This window comes from Camelus ferus, chromosome 11, assembly GCF_009834535.1.
Source record: "Camelus ferus isolate YT-003-E chromosome 11, BCGSAC_Cfer_1.0, whole genome shotgun sequence".
NCBI classification, from domain to species: Eukaryota; Metazoa; Chordata; class Mammalia; order Artiodactyla; family Camelidae; genus Camelus; species Camelus ferus.
The window spans coordinates 64,044,590-64,064,710 of record NC_045706.1 but is presented as its reverse complement, the minus strand read 5'-3'; the positions used below and the strand labels follow the sequence as shown (position 1 = coordinate 64,064,710).

General features: G+C 47.1%; 1 protein-coding gene across 9 annotated transcripts in view; it reads right to left on the bottom strand.

The window, feature by feature from the left end:
• Positions 1-4,619: 4,619 nt before the first annotated feature.
• LOC106730527 (anthrax toxin receptor-like) overlaps positions 4,620-20,121 on the bottom strand; it is a 58,539-nt gene continuing 43,037 nt past the window's right edge. For 7 of the 9 annotated variants that reach the window (XM_032491759.1, XM_032491755.1, XM_032491760.1 and 4 more), the window contains 5 exons: positions 19,092-19,345; positions 17,641-17,679; positions 16,434-16,520; positions 15,952-16,029; positions 4,620-9,854 (listed from right to left, as the gene is read on the bottom strand). In XM_032491759.1, coding sequence (XP_032347650.1) covers positions 9,627-9,854; positions 15,952-16,029; positions 16,434-16,520; positions 17,641-17,679; positions 19,092-19,345 — 686 coding nt within the window. In that variant the 3' untranslated portion in view covers positions 4,620-9,626. Of the gene's footprint in view, positions 9,855-15,951; positions 16,030-16,433; positions 16,521-17,640; positions 17,680-19,091; positions 19,346-19,465; positions 19,728-20,121 lie in introns of all 9 variants that reach the window. The other 2 variants (XR_004324061.1, XM_032491758.1) reach the window with 2 other exon arrangements.

Sequence of the window (20,121 nt, the reverse complement as noted above, 5' to 3'; positions counted from 1 at the left end):
TATAGAATTCAACAAAATTGGGGTTTAGAGGGAAATCTATACCGTCAAATGAATTTGTAATAAACAGGATAAAAGGGGGAAAAAGAGAAAGGCAACTTGGGTTAAAGAAAAAATAAAAACTAAAATGAAAAACTCTTTGGAAACAGACTACAGAAGTTCCCTGATTTATAATGATTTGACCTAATGATTTTTTGACCTCATGATAGTGTGAGAGCAATATGCATTCAGTAGAAACTGTACTTCAGATTTCGAATTCTGATCTTTTCCTGGGCTACTGAAACGCAGTATTGTCTCGGGGTGCTGGACCACAGCTCCCAGTCAGCCACACGATCACAAAGGGCAACAGCCAATAACTGACAATCATTCTGTACTCATACAACCCACAGCATGTCTGGCTGCAAGGCTTGGCCATGACCATTGTTGGCATACTGGTGAGTGTCGCTTGCCCCTGGCATGGCTTGCTGCCAGGCTTTGCTGCAGCTGCTGTGGGCACCATGGTGGATGAGACTGGCTCTGCTTGGGCTGGCTGTGGGTCCTAGTTGCAATGCTGGTAGGTGGGTCTAACCGTCTGGAGTGGGAGTTGGGGGAGGTGCTGGTCTGGGTGAGGCCAAAAATTGGGTGTAGAGAGGTGGGAACCCCTCTGGGGCAGCATCAGTCCCAGGTGAGCCCACCTGCTGGGTTTGGCATGGTGGGAGCTGCTTTGAGGAGGCACCAGCTGGGACAGGTCTTCAGGGGAATGCTGGGATAGGGGAAATGAGGTTAACAAGGTAGATGGTGCATGTCAGATATGGCACCCATTTGTGTGCTGTGCCAGCTAGGTAGAGGGAGAATTTAAGAAGTGGCACCTTCAAGAGTTTATGCCCTCAGATAGTGTCCCAGCAGATTCCTGCCCCTTTGGCACTCCATGTAAAATTAGTCAATGAATCTCCTTCATATATGACCTAGGCAATTTTCATATTGCTGCCTCTGTGCTCTGACTCAGTGTGAGTGAATCTGTGTGCTAGTTCTTTAGAAATCTCAGTTTCCTACAGCCTTCCAGCTCTCCTGGATATAAGCCCCACTTGTTCTCAAAGCCGTATGTCCCAGGACCTTGTCTTCCTGGTGCTGGTCCTCTAACAAGAAGCCTGAGGTCTGAGACTCTTTCATTATTTGTCAGTCCCCCAGGAGTTGTGACAGTTGAGGGGTGGAGGCGGTCAAGTTCCTACCTTCTGGCTTGGATGGCCTGCAGGGAGACTGAGGAGAGGCCTGTCACACAGACCGCAGCTCACATTGTTAAGTCCAACAAAAAACTGGACCGTGATGCAAGCCAATCGCCTCCAGAATAAATCCCCCTCATTAATTGTCTTCCCTTTTGTACTCCTCACATATTTTAAGGCACAGGTTAGAGACCACGATGTTTTTAGCATAAACCAGGCCTAAGTGGGATGACTTCTGAAGCAGACAGGCCATCCTTACTTTATGCGTCCTTCCTATAGCTGCATCGCCTTTGGGGTAATAATTGATAAGCCGTCCTGTTCTGTTGGGTGACAGGTAGGACAAGAGCCAGGAAAGGGTGGGCCTTTGTCATCCTCAGCTTCTTCCCACCCAGCTGCAGGGTCTGTGGTGATGCTGAAGGGAGCCCACCTGTGCTAGTCACTGAGGGAGGAAGAGGAGCCAGGTATGGGGACCGAGGTTCAGGGGTGGTGCCAGCTGGTGACCACTTGTCTCTCCCCATGGCTTCCATCAACTGCAGTGCCAAGGCTTTGTCTTCTGTTTACCACCTCATTCCAGCCATGTTCCAACTCAGATGATATTTTGTCTTCTTTCCTTCTTAAGTTTCCCTTTCTTCATTCCTAAGAGCTCCACATTGATTTTTCCATGCTAGATGCTTTCAAACACATCTTTTTTATTTCTCAAGAATAAGTCTCATAGGAACACAGACTGAGATGCCACAAGTTGAAATGTTATGCCATGGGTGACTTTCCTGGGTTGGGGGTTAAGTTTGCTCCCTTTCCAACTGTGAGGAGGGAGGGTACATCAAGGTGAGGACTCAGCACGTAAGCTCTTCTCCAGAACAGGAGGCAAAGAGTGGGTCCCCATCTTCATCATCCTCCCCAACAAGCATGAAGAGGAGATGGGCATCAGTGAGCATGGGAGATTCTTAGACATGCTGCTGTTCCCCTGATGTTCATCCCAGACAGAACGAGGAACCAGAACCATACCCTGTCTACACTGATGCAGGAGTGGCAACTACCACCAGATGGAACAACTGGTAGGCACCCCTGCATTGGCTCGGTCAGCAGGACTCCAGGACTTCTGGCCTTTGGGCTATTCAGGCTCACATGGATATCCCCTTAGCCTCATCAAAAACTGACCTAGCTCTCTTCATAACTGCATTATTTTGAGTTTTATTATTTTATCCCTGTTTTTGAGATAAGAAAGATAAGGCTTGGAGCATTTCAGACACTAGGCCATACATTCACCATCCATTGGCTCTTGTGTATTTATTTGTATTTTATTCTAGTTATTAATAGTAATGCTTTGAAAATAGCTAACTTTTTTTTGATAGTTTCACTTTTTATTACCACATTCTGTTAGAAGTTCAAAGAATTTTAGAGCTATATTGCTGTCTGCTCGAAACAGCTGCAAGGTTTGGAGATTTTTACTGGACGATAAAATTTTCTTCTTTACATTTAATACTATCTCTTTCTTTGTGCCTGAAGATGCCCTATATAAAATAGTTAACTTTTAAAAATATTCAGAAGTTTTTTAGTAGCTCATGAAATAGCCTTTATATTTTCCCTTCAAGAGCTTGCCAAATTTTACAAAACCATGTTAGGAATCATTAAACATATATAAGTACAGCCAAACACTCATGCACACACAGATGCTCAAACATGGTGTGAGCCACCATTTCATTTATACAATCTCTTCCAGCTAGTGCTTGCTTGACTTGGGGCCATTATTTTATGGGCCCATTACAGTAGTTATGTTAATTGGCAGAGTCTAGGATATGGTAAATCTTGATATATTGATTTTCCTCTTCAAAAATTTTTAACTTTTTCTGGGTGAATTTTTAAACAATTTGATCAAATTTCCTTTCAAAAAAGATCATTACAGTTGCCCTGAAGTGGCATTAAGCCATTGAATTTTTTTGTCAAATGAGAGGGCAGCTGAGGTGGCTTAGATGAGGACATCACTGTAGGGGAGGATGTCAAGGACCGGGGAGTCTGGATTGTGGCAGTGGTCATTTGTGTGACCCAGGATGGAAGGATCCAGAGAGGAAGAAGGTCCTGCAAGAATGTCAAAGTCTCTTCTGAATGAGGGGCATTCCTGTTACCTTCTGCTATCAAACCACCCAAGACTGAGTGACAACAAATGAACTATTTTGTTATGCTCACAGTTTCTGTGACCAGAAATCAGAGAGCGCTGAGTGGGGACGGCCTGTCTCTGCTCCATGGGTCAACACTGGGCATTAACAACTGAGTCAAAAGTAATTCAAACACTCAGACTGTGTATGTACAAATTTTTAGAAGTATTTTAACCAATTTATTTTGTTTTGTTTCTTTTATATGCACAAAGGATTGAAATATACTAAAACTTATTCTCTAATAGGTCTAAAATAGATCTTTAAATATGTGTAACAAAAATAAAGCATTGTCTTAGCAATTACTATTGTTTTTTTTTAAATTGTTTAAAATAACGGAATATCTTAAATAAATGATATTTGGAATTGATGAAATCTAGTGTATTCCCAACATCATATTAGGTTTTACTTGATTCACATCCTTCATGAAACTTGGTATTGTCACATCTTTATATATTTTCCTATTAGTTTCTTATTTATTTTTTTTCTTCCTTTTTTTTTTTTAACATTTTTTATTAAGCTGTAGTCATTTTACAATGTCGTGTCAAATTCCAGTGTAGAGCACAATTTTTCAGTTATACATGAACATACATATATTCATTGTCACATTTTTTTTTGCTGTGAGCTACCACAAGACCTTGTAGATATTTCCCTGTACTGTACAGTATAATCTTGTTTATCTATTCTGCATATGCCTGTCAGTGTCTACAAATTTTGAAACCCCAGTCTGTCCCTTCCCACCCACCGCCCTACTAGTTTAATATCTTTTTAATTGAAGTATATTGATTTACAATATTGTTAGTTTCAGGTATACATCAAAGCGATTCAGTTATATTTTTTTAAGATTTTGTTCCATTACAGGTTATATAAGGTATTGAATATAATTTGGGTTACTATAAATAATAAAAAAACCCAACCCTTGTCCCCCCAAAAACATTGTTCTGATTATTTTTCTAGTGAAGTGTTGACTAGAGCTGTGATGGAGGCATTCTTGATTTTAAAGAGAATGCTTCTAACACATCACCATTAAGAGTGGTATTTATTGAAACCTTTTGGTTGAAATCCTTTATCAGATAAGGGCACATCACTACTATTTTTGGTGTGTTAGAAATCAAGAATGAGTGTTGAATTTTATCTATTTTTTTTCCTGTATATTTTGTGAGAAATATATATTTCTCTATAGTAATCTGCTAGTATGAAACCAATATTGACATGTTATAACCAGACCCACATTGGTCATGATAATTTTTAAAGTACCACTGGATTTGTTTGGTATTAGTTTAGGTTTTTTTTTTTTTTTTTTTTTTTTTGCCTATGATCATGAGAGGAACTGGCCTGTAATTTTCTATTTTTGTGCTGTTCTTATCTGAATTTGATACTAGGTAATATTAGCCTCATAAAATATACCTGGAAGTGTTTTATGTTCTCTTTGGAAAGACTTTGAACATGATCACAATAATCTGCTTCTTGAATATTTGGTATGATATCTCCTATACCTGGTGTTTTCTTTGAAGGAAGTCTTTAAACTACTGGTACAATTTATTTATATTTACTAAATACGATGGACTGAATTATGCCCCTCTCCCCAAATTCATATATTGAGCCCTTATCCTTAATGTGACTGCATTTGGATGTGGGGCCTTTAGGAGGTGATTATGGTTAAATGAAGTCATAAGGGTTGGGCCCTAATCCTATAGGTTTGGTGTCCTCATCAGAAGAGGAAGAGTCCCCATAGCTATCATTCCACACAGTCACAGTGGAAAGGCAGCTGGGGACACAGAGGGAAGGTGGCCATCTGCAATCCAGGAAGAGAGGCCTCATCAGAAACCAACCCTGCTGACGCCTTGACCTTAGACTTCCAGCCTCCAGAACTGTGGGGAAAATGAATTCTGTGTTTAATTCCCCTAGTCCTGTGATAGTTTGTTGTGGCAGCCCGAGCAGACTAACACACTGGATTTTTAGTGCTTCTATTTCTTTTATCAGTCATTTCAAGTATCACGTTTTTCTTGGAATATGAACATCTATTCATGTACGTTGGTATAAAGTTTGCAGAATACGTTCGATTTTTATGGTTCTTCTGTCCTTAGTTATACCTTCTTTATAATTCCTATTATAACTTAATTGTATCTTTTCTTATTGCATGCATTCAGAACAGGGAGGATATTGTCCCAAGGGGGTGAAAATTTGTCTTACTCTTTTGAGTATGAGGCACAGCACACAAAGTGATAAACAGTAGATCTGTGGTACTAAACTTCATGAGAGAGCACGGCTGTCAGAAAAAAATGTTTTAAAAAGCTCCTGGGATGTTCATTTAAAAAAGAGGTTGGGAAACTCTGTCTTGTTTTTGATCAATTCCATTAGTGTAGTATCTATATTTGTAAACTTTTCAAATAATTGGTTTTGTTATTACTCTCTATTGAATTTTGATTTTCTATTTAATTTACTTTTTCTTTCTTCCACATCTTCTCTCTTTCATTTTCTTTGAGTATTTTACAATTCTTTTTCTAATAGGTTTAGTTGGATTATTAGCTCATTAATTTTTACCTGTTTTTCTGTAATATGAAACTTTTGAGCCTCAAATATCATAAGTTTTTCTTTCACTGTATCTCATGTTTTCATAGGTAACAATTATTATCATCTGATATTTTAATTTTAGTTTTGATTTATCCTTTGATCCATAATTATTTACATGTCTGATTTTACATTTTCAATTGTATGCATTTTTTCAAAATTTTTTTGTCATTGATTTCCAAACGAATTGTATTGTGATCAGAGAACATGGTCTTTTACTTTTATTTCTTTTACTTTTATGGGGACTTATTTTGACACATGACTGAGTGGAAGATTCTTTCCAGTCCCATTATACCAAGTTTATTGTATTATTCAAATCTTCTACAGTTTAAGTAATATATTGCCTTGACTGATAATTGTTCAAATTTTCTCAGAATAACAGTGGATTTGGCATATTCTCCTTATCAGTTATAATTTTCCTTTTGTTAAGTGCATTACCAGTTTAACAATTTTGTAGCTTTCTAAAACATGAAACTTTATCATTAGGAACTTGCCCTCTTTAGCCCTAATGCTATTTTTGTCATTGTTTTTGAAGACTCTAGCCTTCTTTTGGTTTTCCCAGCATCTCTGGCATATCACTATCCATTCTTTTACAGTCCACTCTTTATTGTTCTTATGTATTAGATGTGCTTCCTTTTAGAAGTATACACCTAGAATTATAAACAATCTGGTAACTCTGTCTTTAACTGGTAGGTCAAGTCCATTTACATAGTGGGTGCCTTGAAAAGGCACCACTCAGATTTCTGACAGTAGGGAGTATAATTGAAGAGGAGGGTGCTCTGGGTCCACCATCCACGACCACAATCCACCCCCTCATTCAAACAGAGGCAAGTACCTGCTGCCAGCCAAGAGCTGAGCTCAGCAAGGATACTGATGCCGGCCCGTGTGTAGGAGAGCTCAGTCTCCTTTGATGGATCCAGGTCTCCCCAGCTTCAAGGCTGAAACTCATTTGGGACTGTTCTACCCTCTGAGACTCTTCCTAACCAACCTATTTCATGCTCTCCATCCTTTTCAAGAGAAAAACTCTCCAAATTGGTGATCGTCCCTGTGATTTTCAATATACAGTTATTCTCAATAGTCAGTGGGTTTTTCAGCAACAAGGTTGCGATGATGTTAAACTTAGGTTCCGTACATCTAAAAATATCTGTTTTTTTTCTTACTCTTGAATAACAGTTCAGTTAGACACAGAATCCTAAGTGAACAGATTATTTTCAAGGTTGCCCTAGATACTGAATAATTTCACAAAAGCTGTGTGAATGCTCACATTAGGGAATTAATGGCTCATGTCCATATTCATCAACGGATCTTGAATTTTGTCAAATGCTTTTTCTGCACCTATTGAGATGAACATACGATTTTTTTCTTTCAATCTATTAATGTGAGGTATCACATTTATTGTTTTGTGCATGTCAAACTATCCTTGCATTTCAGAGAATCCCACTTGGTCATGGTGCATGATCCTTTTAATGGTGCTGCTCAACTTGGTTCACTAGTATTTTGGGGGGAAATTTTCCATTATATTCACCAGGGATATTGGTCTGTAGTTTTCTTTTCTTGTAATGCCCTTTTCTGGCTTTGGATTCAGGATAGTGATGGCCTTGTAAATGACTTTGGGAGTGTTCTCTCCTCTTCATTTCTTTGGAAGAGTTTGACAAACTTCTTATGTTTTCACAATGCTAATTATTATCCATTTATTTCTGCTTGAAGAAATTCCTGCAGCATTTCTTGTGCAGCAAGTCTTCTGGTAATACTCTTTCAGCTTTATTGGTTTTCGTATGTTTTCAATGTCTCCTTCATTTCTGAAGAACAGGTTTGCTGGGTACCATATTTTTGTTTGAAAGGTTTTTTTCTTCTATATTTGAATACATTCTCTCTCTCTCTCCTGGACTACAAAGTTTCTACTGAGAAATCCATCTTAAGTTTCATGGGGCTGACTTGCATGTGATGACTCATGATTCTCTTGTTGCTTTCAAACTTACCTATGTCTTTGACCATAGACAATTTACTTGGGATGCAATTTGCTGTAGCCATTGGAGGTTCAACCTATTTGGGATCCTTTGAGACTCATAAATCTGGATGTCCATCTCTCTTTCCATGTTTTGTTAAGTTTTCAACCCTTTTGTTTAAAATATGCTTTCTGTCTCTTTCTCTCTTCTCCTGTGGGGCCCCAATTCACTATTATTTCTATTGATAATGTTTCAAAGTGTTTCTTCACTCTTTTAAATATTTTTCTTTTCACTTCTGTGACAGGATAATTCCAAATGACTATCTTTTAGTTCTCTGATTCTTTCTTTTGCTTGCTAGAGTTTGTTGCGAAGATCTCTATCCTATTCTTCAGTACAGTCACTGTAACCTACAGCTCTAGTTTCTATTTATTTTGATGGTTTCTATTTCTTTGGTGAACTTCTCATTTTGTTCATACATTTTTACCCCGAATTTCATATAGTTGTTTGTCTTTGTGTTCTTGTTTTCAATAAACTATTTTAAGAGGATTATTTTGAATTCTTTGTAGGACAGTTCATAGATGTCTATTCCTCTAGACTATTAGAGATTTATTTATTTTCATCATATCGTTACTTGATTCTTCATGGTCCCTGATTTGTTGCATTCGTATGTGCACATCCGAGTAAGCAGTCTCTTCTTCCCTTCTTGGACTTTGTGGTCCAGGGTGTTGCTTCATCTTTACACCTGTTCCGTGATTTTCACAGTGAATTCTTGTCTATTGATAGTCCTTTAGCATATAAGTGTGTAAGGAAAATTTTACATCTTCTAAGGCTTCTGCAGGAGGGATCTAAAAAATTAGGAGGTCCATCTCTGTCAATGGAGGAGTTGATTTCAAAGCTTGGAAAATAGGGCATCAGGAATTGCCTTTATATGAGGAGAAATGTTAAGGTAAAAGAAGGGAACTAACATCTCTGAAGGAGGTAGTAGGTATCATGACCTTTTTTGATGATGTTTTGGAGATTACATGAGTGGTGGCCTTGGATGTTAACCTACATGTGGTCAGCAGTTTACACAGAATTCTCACATGTGCCAACTGCAAGTCTTGATATCCAGAGCTGAAAGGCCCAGCCATGATTTTTTTTTCTGACACCCTTGTCCTCACCACATACTTCTTGATGTCTCTGAGCTCATCATCCTCTCCTCTCCAGGTGCAGGGAGGGAAGACATTAACAAAGGGGCCCCTGAGTCTTTACCAGAAACATTGCCCTGTGCTGAGCATGTTGCAGCAGTTAATTATCACCCTCAAGGCAACCTGTAGAGGAGATACCATTGTCCACATCTTTTCAGTGAGGAAATTGAAGCACTAGGAGATTAAGTAAATTGTCCAAGAGATTAAGTAACAGCAAGTGAGTAATGGACACCAGATTGTATTCAAACATCAAAGATATTTTGGGCTTTTTTGAAAGAGCATATTTTGGGTAAAACCACAAGCATCTCATCCCTTGGTGACAGATAAGGACCTATCTGTGGGGAAATGGACTCATCACACCTACACCCACAGGACACCAGGGTGCTTTGTCCTGGAAGGAGCAGGATAGTTGCTTCTCATACAGTGGAGCAATGCTCATTACGTAACAAACTCTCTTGCTGATCAGCAGCAAATTCCAACTCCTTTTGACTATAAACCAAGACACAAAATATATGCCCAAACCAGTACAAAAGGGGCTCCTAACGATTTTGTATTTTTGGTGTTTTGGGTGTTGGGCTATGGGGGTGGGAGTGACAAAGTAGCTCTGCAGGGCTCCAGGGCAGGGGGAGAGATCAGTGGCGGCAACCTGGAGGATGGCTGAGAGCAAATGGGTGGAAAGCACTGAGAACGCGAGCACCGGCTGTTGAGGGGGAAGCTCTCCTGGCTGGGTGGAAGGCAGGTGTTTTGGCCGCAGAACATTTGCTTGCACTGGTGCTCCATTAAGGCGCAATTGATGCACCTCCCCTGTATGAAGAGGAGAGAGAGAGGGTCACTGAGAAGCCACTGGAATTGGGAGTCAAAGGCTGTGGTTTCCTTGGCTCAGGGGATGAGGCTCAGTACCTGCCAGGCTCCACAAGGTGGGCTTTTTTTGATGCCCTTCCTTCCCCTGGATGCTGGCCTCAAGCCTATGCTCTTATTTCTAGACTCTGTTCAGGGATTGGACATCTGCCCTCCCTTCCCCTAGGGAGCCCCACTGTTCCGACTCTGACTCTCCCTGCTCTGATGTTGAACTTGTCTGTTACCTGCTAGACTGGGAGCCTGGGGAGCAAGGACAAGGCCTGACCCCCACTTTAACACCAGCACCAAGGCTCTCTTGGCGAGTGTGTGCTGAAGGGATGAGCTTCACCACAACCTTCAGGCTTGGTTCAGGGCCTGCAGGGCAAGGGCAGGTGGGGGCACCCTCAGGTGGGTGATGGACTGTGAAGTCAGCAGCACACACTGGTTCCCTGTTTGAGACAGCATAATCTGTTTGCAGCACCAACTATCCCTGGCTTTGCTGTCATGTTCCCCTTGTCCCCAGATGAGAGTCCTGGATGTGACAGAGCCTGGGTACACTGACAAGCTGACAGCGTCTCTGGGCTGCTTAGGACACAGGCAGTCAGATAAAAATCTTTCCTGGAGCAACTAGCTTCTATTTCTAAGTTTTTAAATAAGCTATTTCCTCTCTTTGGCATGTCCTTCTTTATCTTGTTTTCCTAGTGGCCTGCTACTCACCTTTTAAGACTCACCCTAAGTCCTCCCGTCTCTATGAATCCCCTTAACTTCATTTCCAACAAAAATGACTATTCCTACTCAGTTTTTCTTATGAACCCGGCAATCATTTTTCTTTTTGAGCAAGAAGCCTGATCTCTGAGACTTTATCATTACTTGTCTGTCTCTGGGGAGTTGTGACAACTTGGGGTGGGGTGGTGGTGGCTAAGATTAGGCTCCTGACTTCTGGCCTGGATGTCCTGCAGGGAGACTGATGGAAGGCCTGCCACTGACCACTGGGTCACATGGTCCAGTCCAACAAAAGACTGGACTGCAATGCAAACCAGTGTCCTCCAGAATAAAGCCTCCTCATTAATTGCCTTCTCTTGTACTCCTTGTTTTAAGGCAAAGATTAGAGACCATGAAGTCTTTAGCACAAAGTTGGCCCAGGTAAGAAACCTCTCAAAATATATGCAGAAAGCTGAGGCCCAGCTGCCCAAGTTTACCTGACATGCATCCTCCCTGTAACTGCATCACCTTCAGGGTAACAATCAATAAGTAACCCTGTTCTGGTATGAGTGGGAGGTTCAACAGGAGCCAGGAAGGGGTGGTCCCTTGTTCTCCTCAACTTCTTCCTGCCTATCTGTAGGATCTGTGATGAAGCCAAGAGGGTCCCCTGTGCTAGCCTTTGTGTGAGGAGGACACGACAGCTATGGGACCCAAGAGTCCTGGGTTTGTGCCAATTGCTAACCATTCGCCTTTCCCCATGTCTTCTCCCAACCCTGACGTGGGCTCTGTCTCCTGGTTACCACCACTTTCCAGGCATGGTCCAACTCAGATCATATTTTGTCTCATTTCCTTCTCTCTCTTCATTCTCAAGAGCTTCGTATTCATTTTTCCATGCTAGGTGCTTTCACACACATCTTTTATGTCTCAAGGGAAAGCCCTATAGGAGTACAGGCTGAGACACCACAAGTTGGATGTTGTGGGTGACTTTCCTAGGGTGGGAGCTAAGGTTGCTCCCTTTCCAACTGTGAGTAAGGAGGGTATGTCAAGGTGGGGACCCAGCAGGTACACTCTTCTCCAGGAACAGGAAGCAAAGAATGGGTCCCCATCTCTGTTATCTTCCCAGGCAAGCACTAAGAGAGGACAGGCATCAGTGAGCATGGGAGATTCTTAGACATGCTGTTGTTCTCCTGATGTTCATCCCAGATAGAACAGGGACAGAAGCGTCCCCGTCTATACTGATGCTCGAGTGGGAACTACCACCAGATGGAATAATCGGCAGGCAGCCTTGGATTGGATCTGTCAGTGGGACTCCACACCTTTGGCCTTTGGGCTCACAGTGATATGCCCTTAGCCTCACCAAACTGAAATGGGCATTCTTCATAACTGTATTTTTTGATCCAAATCTTTGAGATAAGAAAGGCAAGGCTTGCAGAAACTAGGCCAAGTTCACAGACTTGGTAACAGGTTGAAGCAAGTTCTTTCCTATGATCACTCCTGAAAACACCAAGGCAACTTTCCACATTCCTGACAGTGGCCCCCGAAGCAGATTTATATTGACAGATCCAAAATGTCAGAGAAATGATTAAGGTATCTGCACAGAAGCACATGTGACTGGAAGGGCTCATCCATCCATTCATTCGTCATCAGTGAGCTCTGTATGTGTGGACCCACATGCAGGGAAACTCCTGACTTTGGTGTTCCTGCAACACTCTGACCTACAGGGCTGCTGTGTATCTGTCCCCCACACCCCATGTGTGACACTGGGTATCGTGTGAACATTGTGACCATTGGATTGATGAAGGTAGTATTTGATTTCCAGCTTTTCCAATTGCCAAGCCCAGCTGCCCCAGGACTTTCGTTCAGTTGCTCCACAGAGAAGGGATGTTTCTTGACACGACTGGCACATGGCTGATTGAATCTTAACTTCCAGTGCTTTGGAGCTTTGGCTCCAATTCTGAATTTCCTGCTTATTACATAAGGATGTGTGTGCGTGTGCCTGTGTGTGTGTGTGTGTGTGTGTGTGTGTGTGTCTGTGTGCCTGCATGTATGTGAGGAGTGGGGGTGCAGGGGTCATCAAGCCTGCTTCCATCACTACCCCAAAGTCATGATCTGAGACTTTCCTGAAGCACAGCTGTCAAGTTAGGACTTCCTGGAGGGCTGAAGCCCTGTCCCAGCTTTTATCACACACCCCTCTGTGGACGGTGTCAAAGGACTGGGATTCAGGACCTCCTTGGCCATGAATGCATCATATGGCCTGTCTGCAGCTCTAATCGTTACCCAGGACAACTGTTTCCAGCAAATACATACGAGCTCAAATTGAAACACAGCCTGCAAACAACAGTGTGAATATAGCAATTAACATTCACAATGGTTTGCATGAAGAAGGAAGTACTTTCCAGATGTTTCTCTATCACCCTGACAGCAGGATATAGGAGACGTAGACTGGACTAGGAAGTGAGCCTCCCATGGAGTCATTCACAGCCCCGCTAACTCCCCCAGCCCTATCATGGGATGTCAGAGCCTCAATTTCTTCAGCTTCAAAATGCAGAGCAGTGACACCTGGTAGGACAGAGAGGCAGCCAAGCTTGTGGGGAGGAGCTGGGTGCCTGGCTTTGGTACTGATCTTCCTGCTTCATGGCTGTGCAACTGGGCAGGTGACTCCACTGAGTAGGGGTCAGCTTCCTCCGCCATTCAGTTGTTGGAAGGATGAAAAGCATGTGCTTGTGTAAAGTACTCAGTGCCTGGCCATCCCTGCTCCGTATAAATGACCGCTGTTATTGTGACAACGAAATGAGATTCGTAGGTAAAGGGCCTTGGGTGGTGGCGACATCACCCAGGCTGTACTCTCTGGGGACAGCTGTATCACTGTCAGCGTCACATGCAGTGAGACAGGGGAAGGTTTCACAAAGTTATGTGATTTTCCTGACGGATCTAGGAGAATTGATTTTCATGAAGTGAATGGACTACCCTGGGAAAGGCAGTGAAGAAGGAGAATCAGACCTTGGATGGGAGTCAGGGTTTGGCTCAAGGCTGAGAAACTAGACTGTCTTGTTGCATCATTTCATATATGTGTGCAGCAAGATGGTCGGGAAGGGACCATTATTAGAAAGATTCCTCTGTGGAATAAAAGGCGGTGGGGCAGAAAGACAGGGTCACTTCACAGAAGGTTACAGTAAACAAGACTGACTGCCATAGTACCCAGAAGGCCATGAGGACACTCCTGGGTAATGTGTCCCCAAGCAGCCTGGCAGTTTGAGTTACTCAGTCCCAGCCTTACTTGCATGGAAGCAGCATTCTCCACCTGATTCTCCTGGAGCCTCTCCCCAGAACCACACTCTGCACACTCAGGGCTGGGGTGACTGGTTCACAGAGACGCAGATCCCAGCTGACATCCCATCTCTTAGTCTGTGATTCACTCTAAGGCCTGGGACCAGTGCACTGAATTCTTCATGAGAAGGAGCCAGGACCCCTGCACCTGATGGAATAAGGGGTACCCGTGGAAATCCTACAACACTCGGGTCTCCAGGGCGATGGGTGGGAGGGATGAGGTCGGGGGGATGGGGCAGAGGAGTTGGGGGGCATGTCCACAAGGCACAGTTATGGGCTCCCAGCCCCTCTGAGGAGGAGCAGGTTGATTTCAGGCAGCTCTGGCTGCTGCCACTTTCTCTCCCAGTGGCCTTGGCAACTCCCCTGACCTCTCAGGCCTCAGTTTTGCTTTCAGCAAGCACACAGGTCACTGTGAGCTCACACTGCCGGGGGGACTGGAGAGCTGGCATTCAGGGGCCCAGCAGAGCCCTGGGCAGCTGTAAGGGCCCCTAACCCATCACTTTGCCACCCCCACAACCTGAGCTTCCAAGAGTGGCCCCTCGGAATGTGCCTGTTTCGGAGAGGGGCTCAGCAACCCTGCCCTCACCTCGCTGGGCAGGTGGCCGTTTCTGGAATCTTCCCCTTGTCCACCTAGGGTCTCTTGCCTCCCTCTGCTTCAACCCTCTGTCTGGCTCTGTCCCTTCTGCTCCTGAGTGGGTATCTCTGTCTGGGCATCTCCACCCAGGGCATAAGGCTGGCGTGGGGGCTCCCCTGACCACAGTGGGGCTGTGATTCTGGGCAGAGGCTCCAGGAGAATCAGGTGGAGAATGCGGCTTCTATGCCATGAAGGCTGGGACTGAGAGCTCAATTCAGACCCAGGGCTGGGTCCCAGCTGCCAGAGGAGCCCTGACACTTCTGTCACCAGACAGTGTCTCTGCTGGGTGTGAACATGCCTCAGGTATGTCATGAACAGTGTCCAGAGGCTTTTAGGTGTGTCCAGAGCTTCTAAATACCCGCTGCTCAGTCACCCAGATACCCAGTGTTTGCCTGATTCAGTGAATGCCATCAGAGCAGCCCGCCTTACGGACCCTGGGACCACAACATCCTCCAGGCCCCATCTGTGCAGAGGGGCTGAGCATGGGGACACCCAGGAATATGATGTCCAGGCAGATGACTCCCAGATGAAACAAGAGCACCATGATTCTTGGATCTGGAGGCCTGAGAAGGGCAGCCTCTGGTAGTGTGGGGGTAACCACCATGAGATCATGAGTGCTGACCCGAAAGTGGAGCAGAGCAATGAGAAGGGAGGAGCCAGGCTCTGGGTTCAGGTCCAGCTCTGGCCCTCCCATCCTTAGTGACTTGAGGCATGTCACTCAGCCACTCTGTGGCTTTACCCTCTTAGTAAAGCTGAGATAATGGTAGCATCTTTATCTATAGTCACTGGGAGGATTAAAGCAGTAAAAACATGTAAAGATCTTAGGCTAGAAACTGACCCACAGAAGGGACTTAAACATTAGCTGCCATTATATTAAATTCCAAGGATGACAACTGGAACAATCTGGTTTCTCCCCATTGTCACAGGCACTGACACAGAAAGGCATCTTTACTACCTGGTAAAAGCAGTCAGTGTTTCCAGACAACACTGTGGAGGGGATGTCACCATGTCCCCCACCACTCCTGGCACCTGAGTGACCAGCCCAGGAGGGTCTCATGGATGGGGCACAGCCAGCAGTCCCACAGGGCCAGGTGGGCAGTGGGGAGGAACTAGGAGGCCAACAGGACTCTGCCTGCCCTCCTCTCTATCCCTGTTTACTTAAGATCAGATGTGCCGGGTGTTCCTCTGCATAAGAAAGTTCCTGACACACCTGGGATGAGGACGCACGCGAAATGTGTTGAGAATCACCCGGGAGGCTCATGAGCACCAGGTCTCCACGTCTTGGGCGTCCCCCTTGGCAGATGCCCAGACAGGACTCTCTGACCCAGAGTCCCACGGGGCAACAGTCAAGGGCAAAGACAAGACCCCAGCCCACGGGGAGCATCCCTGTGCCCTGCTTACCATGGCCCTGGGCGGGCACCACATCACTGGTGCCTGGCTGCAGCGCTGAACAAAGTAACACAAACGATCCAGTTTTCCCTGAAAAGCAGGTGTGCTTGTGAGGGATCTACAGGCATAGATGTTGCCACTAGAGGGGTTGTGTCCCCTCTGACTTGAGATGGCCTCCCAGGGCTCTGTCCCCACCACCACCTCAAGACAGCACTGTAGCCTCCACCTGGGGCCACCCACCAACATCCAGAACCCTGGCCCCATCCTGAGGGGGAATTCCTTTTGCTAGGAACCCTGGTGATGATGGTAGCATGAGCCCGCATACATTTTGGCCTTTCTTGGGCCACTAGGTCAGGAGGCCTTTGGCTTTTCTTTGGTCCCAGTAACTGCAGTCCACGGCCTGTAGCTCATTTCTACTCGGGCCGTGCCTTACGGGCCCAGGCCTGTGCACGAAGTGGCTCCCCTCCCCTCCTGCTCCCCAGGGCCCTTTTCACCTCCATCTGTTTCATCCGGCCTCCTTGGCACCCACAGGGGACAATCACCGTGGGGCATGTCTGCATGGGACACGTGTCCTCAGGCTCCTAGGAAGAGAAAACCCTGTCTGCTTCCTCGTCTGGCAGCTCCTGGCTGCAGACACATGACATCTGTTGCCCCAGCACCTGTCAAGTTCTGGTCACTCAGGGAATGTTTGCTGGAGAATCAAGGACACATGAGCAGTGGCGGGCACAGTAAGACAGTCCTCCGTGTGAGACACACGCTTCTGCTTCACAGAGATGGGCCTTCTACAAAGGCCAGCAAACTCTGTCCTGTCCCCTTGGTGCCCGGAGCCGCCCTTGTTGGAGAAGCTGGGCCTGGGGCTGTGTCACATGATGGAGGCTGTGGGGGGCGGGTCATAAGCAGGGACGGGGGGTACTCACCCGAATCTGGCAGATCCAGCATCCCCAGGCCACACTGCAACCAGCGCAGATACCAGCCTGGGCAGTGACCCGATTCCCACCAGACCTCAGGCCCAGGTCCCCTTTCTTGGGACACCGTGCTCCTGCTCCAACTGCCTCTTATGGGCCCTGGTTTGGGCACCTGCCCTGGTGAGCCACAGCTGCTCCCCTGTCCCTTAGTTCCTCACCTGGGCTGCACCCCCTTCACAGCTCAATGCCCTCCTCCCTCCCTTCTCAGTGCCATGTCCTTAAAGGTCACTGCCAGCCAAGGCCCTCATGCTGACAACAGACAGAGATGAAGACCAAGGGAACAGAGCCCAACGGACTCAGAGCCTGGAGAAGGGGGACCAGGTCCGTGAAACCTGAGGGTCCTTTTCCAAAAGCTCACCTGAGTCCTGGGGAAGGACCATCCTACACACACCCCTTGGGAATTGACAAAAAGCCCATTTATTTCAGGAGGGATCATAGCTGTTCCTGAAACAGGCTTCACCGTGTTGCTGATTCAGTGACAAAGGCTCTGAATGAGGCTGTGCTGGGAACATGGGGAGTGTGTTGTCTGGGTGATACTGGTGAGTCCCTTGTCCTCCCTGGGGTCCCTCTGTGCCTCTCTGTCACCATCCTCCTCCTGCCAGCTCTCCCTGCCCAGGTAGGTGGGAGCTGGAGGGGTGGAGGGGACGTATCCCCATCGGCGGCAGGAGGCCTCTCTGTGCGGGTTAGCGTGTGCATCAGGCAGGCCGACAACATCAGGACCAAACACACCACTTACCTTTGCTCTTTCCTGGGTTGGTGGTGGCTCCTTGACGGTCTAGAATGGAAGTGATCAAAGTTGAAGTGGTCAAATTCCAGTGCCCATAAAGTTTATGTCCACTGAAGAGACACCTTTGTGTCTCTGGCATGAACTGGCTCCTTCTCCTCCCACCCCAGCTTGGGGGTCACAGCTCCCTCCATGATGGCTCTTGTCACCTCCATCCATCTTTTTCTTGCGTACTTGATATGCAGAGAGGGCAATCATTGTGGGGCACAGTGACATAGTCATAGGTTGGAAGGGGCCTGGGGATCTGGCTCGGCTTTGCAGACAGGAGAGGACCCTGCTCAGTGGCAGCAGGGGGACAGAACATGGGCTTTGGGGTGTGAGTCTGGGTGTCCCTTGCCTGAGGGTTTGTAACCAACAGGCTCCACCTCCCTGAGCCTCAGGCTCCTCAGTTATCACAGGGGAGTCGGTCCCTCCCTGCAGGGTCGAGGGAGAGGCAGGCAGACTAAGGCTGCTGGTCCCTGGTAGAGGCCCCCCTGGGAGTCTCACCAGCAGCCCTGACGTCATATGAAGACAAGAGAGCACCCCTATCCCTTCCTCCTTCCCCTCCCCTCCCGTCCCTGCAGCCCCGGCCTCCCAGCCCTCAGGGGTGCCAGTCCGCCCCCCTCCCCCGGCCTCTTTCTCCCCATGTCCCCTCTTTGCAGAAACCCGACCTGCTGCTTCTCTGCTGGTTGGCGTGTCCTTTCTCAGCTCTGCTTTGTCCTCTTCCTCACCCAGCTCTCTGGCCCCCTCCCCTTCCCCTTCCCCCGGGCTCTCTGGCTACTGTCCTGTTTTATCACCTGCCACACCTGCCACACCCCCTGAAGGGGACATTTACCCTCAATGCCCCACAGGCTTCCACACCAGCCCAGCCACCAGGCCATGAGCTCCTGTGGGCAAGGGTGGGGCTGCTTCATTTCTGTCCCTCCGGGCCCAGGATGGAGCCCTGCACATGCTGCTGACATAGTCGTGACCGAGGAAGGAGTGACAGAAGGCACTACAGAAGTGGAGGGACCGTGGTGTCTTCAAAGGCACAGCTGTCCCCGAGGTTAGCATCCACCTAGCCAGTGTCCTCCTCCCTTTGGGCCATCGGTGCCCCTGCAGACCCCTCTTCTTCCCCCAAGAGCAGAGGCCCCTCCAGCCTTGGTCCACCTGAGTCCCCCAGAAGCCTGACTGCTGTGAAGCAGCCCTGGTCTCAGGGACCTGGGGTCCCTTCCTCCCTGTGAAAGCAGGAGGCAGGTGGTGACCTGGAAGCCCAGGCTGTGTCTGTCCCGGATGAAAGGCAGAGGCTGTGCCTTGTTTGCTGGGTGAGGACCTGGAGCTGATGAGAACCTGCCCACAGGCAGTGTCATGGGGCAGACACGTGTCTGGTCCCTTGGGGGGTTGATGAGGGCTAGACACAGGCTGTGCAGGCAGGGGTCACTCACCTTCTTGTAGCACAGGCGATAGATGAACCAGAGCAGCAGGAGGAGCAGAAGCAGGGCCAGGATGGGCAAAAACAAGCAGAGAAAGTTGACAGTGAGGATGAACGGGGAGGTTGGGTGAGGTGGTGTTTGGGGAGGCACTTCAGGTGGGGGAGGTGCTGCTGGGGGAAGAGCCGTCTCGTGAGAGGCCAACCAGAGAGGTGCCATCGGGGAGGCTGCTGGGGGACTGTTGGGAAGCTTGCTTCTGACCCTTGTTCCTACAGAAGAACACATGACAGAATCCTGGTTTGTACCTGGCTGACGTCTTCCCGTGCCGCTCAGATCCCATTCCTGGTCTCCCTGTCTGCCCAGTTCCCCTTCGACTTGGGTTGCCCTACCTGAGGAGAAAGATCCTAAGAGGTTAGGGCTGATACCCAGAGAGCCCCTCTGGGATGAGCTCAGGCCCTGTGGTCTCCTCCTCTGTGACATCCATTGTCATTGCAGTCGTGGTTGTGACAACATTGGTCACTGTGGTCACCACGGTGACAGTCTTCAGCACTGTGGTCCTCACTGTGACAACTGTAGGCACTGTGACCATCATCATGACACCTGTGGGCACTGTGGGCATCGTTGGTCCAGGGCTGGTCTCTGGGGCTCACTCTGCGGGAGGCACAGGGGTCAGAGTCCTGGGGCTGCTCTTGGTGATTTCTTCCCTGGTGCACACCTACTGTTTCCCACGGCTGATTTCCCCATCAGCTCACTCTCCCTTCCCCTCAAGTTACCTCATGTAGAGGGACCACAGTAGGGCTGGGAGGTCAGGGCTGGTACCCAGAGAGCCCCTCTGGAGCCCTGGGCCACGGATCCCATGGCTGCCCCTGCTCAGCGGCTCCCCAACAGCCCTGTCAAGGAGGTCCAGTCCTCCAAGTAGTGACATCCCAGCCCTCACTGACTGCCTAGTATGACACACAGGGGCTCTGTGAGGACCACAAAGAGCTACGCTACATGGATGGGTGAGGGAGGGGCAGCTGGGGCCCCCTGAGAGGTGGGCGTCCAA